Raw genomic sequence first — 8,916 nt, 5'->3', positions numbered from 1 at the left:
TCAACATGTCAGCTCTGCGCAGAGAGGAGAGAGTTGTTGTTCTCTCATTTTGGAGGCAGCTTAGGGAAAAGTAACTGTCTGCCTCTGCAGATATCTGTATATATAAGTTAGTGGTCAAAAAGATGATTGATAGATAGATATGGGTATAGACACAGTTCCGTTCCGAACAGGAAAATGTGTAGCCCCTGGCATCTGGAGGACATAAAAGGCTCTTCCAGAACTTACTGGAGATCTAATCAGGACTCTCAATCCAGAACTCGCTTACCTAGATTCACCTGCACAACATAAACACAGGACCTTCCTCATTATTCTTGGAGAAATTAAAAAAAAAACAACAACCAAACAACCAAACCAGGACACAGCTAATAAATAAATCAGGTTTAATCATAAACCATATACATATTTATAGATAGGGAGGGAGATGTGGTCAGAAAGGTGCTGCCCTGGCAACAGGAATAAAAGAACAGTGTATTTTACCAATACAGTACCAATGAAGGGTGGAGTTGATAAATGAATATGGGACTTTGAATCCCAGAGGCTAATTTTTACAGACAATCATAATTCTTGGTTTCCTGTCAAATTATAGCACAAACTAGCTCACGGCTCTGCCCAGGACACAGCAAGGCAGATGTAGCCAAACACAGAACTTGAGGGTGAGGGAGGGACAATATATCTGAAGGTCTTTCTGAGGTATATATAATATATATATTCTACTGTTGTTTACTGTCTCGGGGCCACACTTTGCCCACAGATATGTGTGCACACATCTCATTCCAGTCAGCAAGAGTGGAAAGCTCACACTTAAGAGAATATATCAGACTTTGTGGGTAAACAGGAGCTCATCAAACAACAGAGCCAGAAGCAGAACAGGGAGAGAACTGAAGATAAGGAAGGCTGAGAAAGGAAAGAAGTGAATGGACAGCCCCAGATTTATCTGACCAGTCAGTTCAATCCTGTTTGAACAGCCAGGACAAAGCTTCTGTTCTGAAGGACTCCTGCAGTGCAAATGATCAAGGCAACCTTTACTGGACAGTGAGGGAAACCATGAACAAAATTACTAGAAGCATGTCAGCAGAAGAAATATGCAGGAGCTGGCCCTATAACCATTCAGTTCTTATTTTTGAAAAAGAATCCAATCCTGCCTCTGAAATGGTCTGATTCTATATATAAGCCTGGTCACTCTCAACTGATACAGGCAAAGGAAGGAATCATTAGTCCAGTGGCCAGAAAGGCAAAGAGTGGCATTTGTATTATGAAACTCAGAATTGGTGTGGCTGCTTTGAGAAACAACATCACACCAGGCTTGCAAAGCAGCTAAATGCATTGGCTTTTTGGAGAATAATTTCACTTTCAGTCAATGTATGTATTAGAAAGTGTTACAGATGAAAACCACCTTTCACTGGTAGAAAGCAGACACTGTTTAATATCAAATGCACTTGCCATCTGATTTTGCTAAAAACTCACCCCCAGACAATAAAAAAACCCAACAAATTGCAAAAAAAACTATAATACAAACGAACAATCATGTCAATGTCAAATGGTAACTGTTCCAACAAACATAAACCCAAATTCTTAATGCAGGTGCCCTCAGAAGGAGTGAAAGTCATGCATCCATATATAGAGTCCACTCCCAATCTGGGAATGCTCAGTTAAGACTGCTGCTCTTTGAATTGCAAGTCCCACTTTTTAAAAGGAGAGCTCCACACATGCATGCACACGTGCACTTGGGCACACAGAGATACACACACATACACACATATAATCTCCTCTCTCTTAGCAAGAGCTGCATGCTGGGTCACTGTTAATGCTGTGCATTTTTGATCTATTTTCTTTGTAACAATAAGGTTGAAATGTCTTTACTTCTCAGGACTCTATTTTTCAAACAAAAAGGGGAATGAAGAGGAGCTACATTACAAAGACAAAAAAATGCACTTGTATCTCAGCTGTATGATTATTCCCAGTCCTCTTCAAGGTTGATGTTATCTACATTTGTGACTCAGCAGAATCCACAGGAAGTTATCCTTTCTCCATGTTGGGTTTTCTCAATAAACCCCATGAGCCTGTTCTTTGCTTCCACAGACCATTTTTCTTTAAGGCACTGCACATGGATGTTGTCTTCAGACAGAAGCGCAAGCCTCCTTCACTGGACTGTGCATTTCTCTCTCTCCCTGGACTGCCCTTCCCTGAGAACTTTTGATTTGATGTACTTCAGGTCACTGTTGACACTTGGCCGGCGAGCAAAGGGAGAGATCATGCCATAGGCATCCATGTCCTTGACTCGGCGCATCCGGAAGGATTTCTGCTGGAAAGTGTCACCATACTGGATGGAGATTTTCCTGTGGAGGGAAGGGCTCATCTCATGAGGTAGCTTGGCCATGCTGAAGAGGACATAAAACATCTCATCCACATTGGTGTTCTTCTTGGCCGACACTTCGAAGTAAGCACAGTTTTCATCACTGGAGACAAGATTCTCACCTTCATCAGTGCGTACCTTGCGGAAGATTTCACTGTGGTCATTTTTGTTGCCACAGATGACCATGGGGAGGTCAGCTGATTCCTTGGTCTTGTTCTTCAGGCAGGATTTGACCTCAAGGATCTGTTTTTGGAGTCGCTTGACCTCATCAAAGGATTCTCTATTGTCCAGGCTGAACACCAGGATGAAAACATCCCCTGCAATTAAAAAAATATATATACTGTAAAGGCTTGTTGGTCAAGCCAATTTCAGAGGAGCAAATTTTTAAAAAGCAATTATTTTATTTTCATCTCCTCCCCATATTTTTTGTTTGGTCCTTTGGCACCTATTCACTCAGCTGTACTTTAGTTCTTCTCATTTAACTCCCCACATCTTTCTATAATACTATGGAAAAGACTTTTGGCTATGATGTTACTCCAGTCATATCCAGTTGCATTCCTAGTTTGCACTGGGCTTGCAAGTTATTGCCTGCTTTTATCTCTTTTGTTGATATGTTTCTATCTTAGCTCTGCTGCACTGCTCTTCTTTTTATTTCCTTTCATTTGTATCTCTCTGTAAAACACATCCTCTTCTGACACCAGAAAGAGTGGAGAGCTGGTAGTCACTCAGCCTTAACCGTTTGATTACACAATACATGAAGGTACACCTGAACTGAAGGTTTACAGCTAATCACTCCTGAACACCCAAGTCAGGAATGAGAGGTTTTTCAGTGCACTCTGCTGACATTGTATTTCCTCAAGAGAAGGAGACCATGAAAAAACCCTAATATATAAACGACACACATCCCCTGGCATTTCCTTTTGACATTTCCTGACTTACAATTCCTTGTAGAAGGAATAGAAAATAGAAATAGGAATAGGAATAGGAAGTAGAAAATAAGGCAAATCATTGCCTGTTGAATGACATGTGTGTGGAACATGCTAAGAGAGCTTTCAGGGACTAAAGCGTACATTTGCATCCCAGAAACTGGTTCTAGGACCTCACTGAATATGGATTGTAGCCTTGTCAGATGTGAATGCCATGTTTCACTGGCCAGTTAGAAAGGTGGATAGTGGATCCAGAAAGGTTTGTTGTGAGCTGTGGCTGAATATACATCTACTGTCACTTTTATAATTAAAAAATATATTTTAGCCCACAACAGGAATTGCTTGACAGTGAGAAGAGGCAAAATGGTCCCACCATTTCCCCTTCTTTTGTCTTTAAACACATTTGATTAGATGCAGATTAAGGAGAAAGGGTAAAAGTAAAGCTATCCTTCTACTGGAATATTAAATCAAGGAAATCAGGCTGGAAATTTTCAGAATAAAAAAATCCTTGGGACTTTCTTGGTTAGAATTCCCTTCCTGTGCATTTTATATTTATTTTTCACTGTATGTGTCCTACAACAACATGCTTAATTTGCCCTTTGCTGCTCTTTATACCCACAGAATTGCATTCAGCCATTTATTTGTGACATCAGTAAAAGTACGAAGCAGGAGGGGAAGGTAGATGGATTAGGGAAAACCTCAATTTTAGACCTTCACCCACTGGACTTCTCTACTGTGGCTAATGCATTCCTTATAATGCTGGGACCATGCCAGCCAGGAAATATGACTCTATGGAAATACATCTTGCAGTAAATCAAGCAGTCCCTTTAGCTATGACCCAAAAACCAGTCATCCCCAGGCTACACGTTTCAAGCTAACCTCTGTCCTTATGACCTTCCCCATGACTTTCTCACCTGTTAGGATGGAAAGCCTCCTCATGGCAGGGAAAGGGTGATTCCCAGAGGTGTCCAGGATGTCCAGCTGATACATGTCTCCCCGTATGTTGTAGACCTTGCGATGGAAGTCCTCAATGGTGGGAGTGTACTGATCCTCGAAGCGGCCGTTGAGGAAGCGAGAGACGATGGAGCTTTTCCCCACCCTGGAGGCTCCCAGCACCACCATGCGGTATGAGTTCTTGGCTGGCACGTTCAGGTTGCAGTTTCCACCAGACATAGTCTTCATCATTGCTTGGTCCTGAAAGAGGAAATAGCAGAGTTGGAGGAAAGATCTCAAACCAAATGGAGGGTAAAATAAGGCAGCTCCTCACCACCAGCTTGCCAAAGAGAACTCTGGAGCATAGTCCTGCACAGCAGAGTAATCAGTGGTTCATACAGATATTTTTTTTCACTGGAAATGCTTAAACTTTTCAGTATCATTTTCAGTGAGTGTTTTTTTGTTTTGTTTTGGTTTTGTTTTATTGTTTTTGTTGTTCTTTATTTTCTTTTAAAGTAGTATAAAAAATGAAGGCATTTACATTGAAAATAACATGCTTTTGAATTGTAATTTGCTGTCACATTTAAACATTAAGGGCTGAATTTATCAGCTGCTCTTCATCTGAGACACCAAGTTCCTTCCCACCATCTGTGTCACTTACACATTTTACCAGATTTTTCAGTAGAACTTGGTTCTCATTTAGATACATAAACACAGAGGTCAGATTCCCCAATATACTACAGCCACTGCAGCTGCCATTAGAACCTAGATTGCTTCATTTGGTTGCCTAAATAGGAGCTGTGCTTAATACTAATTTTCTGAGATCAGCCAAAAGTCAGACAGAAACAAGAATCATGCTTAACATCAGTGCAAGCTAGACATCTCTGTAACTTTAAATAACTGGCCCCATGCAATATTAATTGCTGATGCAGGGAGCGTGAGCCACAAAACAGCACTGGCTGGTGATAAATTCAAAGATCTGTGCCTCCAGTAACCTTTTAGAAAACAGATTTTAATTCTGCTGTTTGGCCTGGTAGTGTGGGAACTCCCTATAAGCAAACTATCATTGTTGCAGCAGGATGGCTGTCAATGGGTAGAACTGCAGAAACTGATTTTTTTAGGAGCTCCAGTCTTTATACATGCAGATATTGCGGGTGCCACTGGCTTTGCCAAGCAGAGGTGCTAAGTATAAGCAGGAGAAAAGATGAAGGACAGCCATCTTAAATAGCTATTAGACAAGATTTCCAACCCATGACATCTAAAATGAGTCTAGAGACCCTGGAGACTGCATTTTGACATAGCACTCAGATGCAGGAAACTTTGGTAGGAAAGAAAAAGTGCTGCTCAGACTATTTTAGTGTACCAGTTCAAATGAACTGTGTGATGAAAGAAAAATACAGCCCCTCTGTGGGGAAAGCTGACTGTTACAGCAAAGGAGGCACACTTTGGACTGAGTTTATTTTGGTTACTAGGTTCTTATTAAAGAATATTCAAGTTCCCACTGTGCCATTTATTTAACTTAGGTGTTGTTTATTTAATATTACAATGCAAGTACTTTATGTACACAGAAAGATCATTTCTGGGTCCAGATCTGGATTCCTATCTTTCCCTTGAGTGACTTTTATGTCCAAAGCTTTTATGTACCTGACAATTATCTCAGGGAAGAGCTTAAAAGATTTTACTTTGTTTAACATGTGCTCAGCACCAAAGCAGCAGTGAAGATACAGTCAGTGCTAAATAAAGAAGTCTCTGGAATTCTAATCCAGCATCATTACAAGCTCTGTGCTATAGCCCAAGGAAACAGCAAAACATGACTATTTATTATTATTGCCATAATTTGCAGCACAACAATGGCATGTTCAGCCCTACTTAATGCACAAAAGAAATGCAATGGTCTCCTTGGAGTAGCTATACTCTGAATTACATTCAGAGGGCAGGACAGCCTAATATTAGAGCCAGATAAATGCCAGAACACAACTGGCATTTTTTTTTTTTAATGGACACACACATGCAGAATTATGGTACTGTTGGGATTACTGTGGCAGAAATGACAGCAAGGAGCACAGCTGGTATTTGAACTGGATTCTGTGTTTTATTTACCACAGGACCTATCTCCAGTAGTGCAGAAATACCATATTCAGTCTCTGAAACACTGCCATGTACATTATCCCTAGCCACTCCAATACAGTTTTGCATCCATGGGCAGACAAAAAAAAAAAAAAAAAAGCTTTTTTTCACCCTCTGAGGCTTATTTATTTGGCAGAGAAGAACAGGGAAACAGATGAGTTGTAAAAGCTACAAACTACTTTGCCACCTAGGACCAGTATCTAGAGGTGAGGCAGCTCTCCAGGCTGTAATGGACCGGTGTAGCTGCATGAGGACAAGTGGATTGTGTGGTTTACACCTGCTAGAGAGCAGTTCTGTACAATTCAGTGCAAAAGCATCTGGGAGAGAGCAGTTATGCATTTTGAACGAATGCCTTTTATGTCCTGTACAGAACATGCATGCTGAGGAACCTGATCACTTTACACTGTCCTTGTTCCACCTGTCAAGATGACTCCTGTGCTTTCTTAACTGCATTTCATTTCCCTCAAAGTAAAATATGCTTTCTGGCATTTTGATTTGTGGAGTTGCTACTCATCACCTCTGCTGCAAACCTGACTCAGAGTGTGCCATTGAACTGGGAACTTACATTTTTGTTTTGAGCCTTCTCTTCTTATCCCCTCAATTCAGTTTTTCTCTAGTTCAACACAGTCTGTCTCCTTTCCTCCTCAGAAAAGGAATGAAACTTCAGCCTTGACACCCAAGAGTGGCAGGGTGGAGCACAGGGGCTCATACAGTGAAAAGGATTAAAGACAGTGGAAAGGAAACGGAGAGACCACATGTTCATGTGCTAAGTAAAGCAAAATCAATCAGAAGAGAATGAGGAGACAAACAACCTCCAGCTGGTTTTAATCTACATCTTTTCCTTCCAGTTTATTAAATGCTTAAGCATAGATTAATTCTCGGTGGTACCTTCTGCTTTATGTACTGGCTTGATGTTAGAAAGTTTAAATTGGTACAGTGCAGGGATTTCAAAATGTTATAGAAGTACAGGCAATTAATGTTATCTCTAAATAACACTAAATGAAGGGAAAAGCTCATTTGCCCAGAGAAAGCCGAAACCACAGTCCAAAATCAGCATTAAACTCCATTTCTCTTGACTCCCTGTGTTATCCTCTACCAGCTAAGCACCACTTCTCTTTTTATAGGCAGGCATCAGAATGAATGACAATGAACCTGCTTTTGTATGCTCTGGAGAGCACTTGTCTGAATGCCAGTGAGCTACTGACAAATTTGAGCCTGAGCACCTGTAGGGAGATACCTAAGGAAGATATTCTTTATTCACCCTACCCAGAGCTATTGCACCTTACTTCTCCACCCTCCCATCAGGGTGTATGCTCTCCCTACAACTCCCCATTCATGAATAGACTTCTGAACTACCTCCCTTGCATTCCTCTGTCTTCAGCTGCTGGTTGTGTCTCTGTTTGCCACCCCAGTGTTAATCACTGCACCCAGCTAAAAAGGACAAGACAGATACAAACTGTAACATGCATAACAGACCTGTCAATTCTTACTCACTGCTAGTGTCCCTGTCATTTTCATGCACACCAGAAATCATTCCTGTGGCATGTTTGTTTCCTACTTTCACTGCAAACTCCGTGCTGATTTCTTACCTCTCTTTCCCAGGAAGAGCAGTCCTGGGTCTTGGTGCAGTCTGATGAAGCTGATAATTTTAATCAGAGGTGGCTGCTGTTGTAAAAGGCTGTTGTTCTGTGGATCCCACGCTGCTTGTTCTGGGCTCAGTTCTTCTCCAGTATTTCCCAAGAACTTAGCAGGATTGGGAAGGACCGCAGGGCTCCAGAGGGCGTTCCCCCATGGATGTAAGTACTGGATCAGGCAACCGACTTAGGCTAAAGAAGAGTCTCAGAATGGTGGCAGTTTTTCCCTTTGGGCAGATGAGCTCTTTTCCTCACAGGCTCAGTTCAAGAAAAGGAGAGGCAGAGTCTCTCCCGCTCCCACTGCCTTTTCTTGCAAGTTGTACTTTGTAGGCTCTATTGTGAGGAAAGAATTTCAGGAGCAGCACATACTCGTGCAGGGTAGTGGGTGCATCCAGCTGGCCCACCCTGCCTCTGTGCTGCCTCAGATCCTCTGCAGAAAGATCAGGGTCAGTATGGAAGTTGGCTTTGGTGACCCTATGCTTCCCCAGATCTTGCCTGGCTCATCCCTTCCCACGGACTTCTTTTCTTCTGGTCTGAGATTTGCTTTAAAATATTCTCTCTCTAGGATAAAAGGGGCTTTTCTTTACATTTGCCAGTTAAGTCTTTTTTCCTTCCCTCCCTGCCTTTCTCCCTCTCTCTCTCACAACTACTGGCAAATTGCAGATTTTCCTTCTGTAGGACTCACAGATAATTGGCTCAACTCCTCCCTTGAAGTCAGTGTCAGACACAGGGGAAGGAGGGGTGCTGAGGGGGTGGGATTTTGTGCCTATTGGAAAAATCTTTTCTCCTCCAAACAGAAAGTTCATGTGCATTGCAGACTGCACATTCCCTGTCTTTCCACCAGAGACCTGTATGTATGCATGTGTGGGGAATGAGTTAGTGTATGTGTATGAGGGACACAGAGAATTCATTTACTTAGTAAGCAGCAAATTCATAAGCTCTT

General features: G+C 41.9%; 1 protein-coding gene across 1 annotated transcript; it reads right to left on the bottom strand.

Annotated features, from left to right (window-relative positions):
• Window positions 1-363: 363 nt before the first annotated feature.
• RASD2 (RASD family member 2) lies at window positions 364-8,694 on the bottom strand. The gene is made up of 3 exons (XM_071422748.1): window positions 7,929-8,694; window positions 4,194-4,473; window positions 364-2,670 (listed from the first exon to the last, which is right to left on the bottom strand). The coding sequence occupies exons 2-3, from the start codon at window positions 4,462-4,464 to the stop codon at window positions 2,141-2,143; spliced, it is 801 nt and encodes a 266-aa protein (XP_071278849.1). The 5' UTR covers window positions 4,465-4,473; window positions 7,929-8,694; the 3' UTR covers window positions 364-2,140.
• Window positions 8,695-8,916: the final 222 nt, after the last annotated feature.

Source organism: Agelaius tricolor, unplaced genomic scaffold, assembly GCF_023055355.1.
Source record: "Agelaius tricolor isolate 1412-34295 unplaced genomic scaffold, bAgeTri1.0.p SCAF_3, whole genome shotgun sequence".
NCBI classification, from domain to species: domain Eukaryota; kingdom Metazoa; phylum Chordata; class Aves; order Passeriformes; family Icteridae; genus Agelaius; species Agelaius tricolor.
The sequence above is the reverse complement of the archived record's forward strand: the minus strand, read 5'-3'. Positions and strand labels throughout refer to the sequence as shown.

Coding starts and splice junctions, on each gene's coding strand:
- RASD2 (XM_071422748.1), bottom strand. CDS start 4,464: ATGATGAAGACTATGTCTGGTGGAAACTGCAACCTGAACGTGCCAGCC. Junction 2,671..4,193: donor GAGGCTTTCCATCCTAACAG/GTGAGAAAGTCA, acceptor TTTTAATTGCAG/GGGATGTTTTCATCCTGGTG.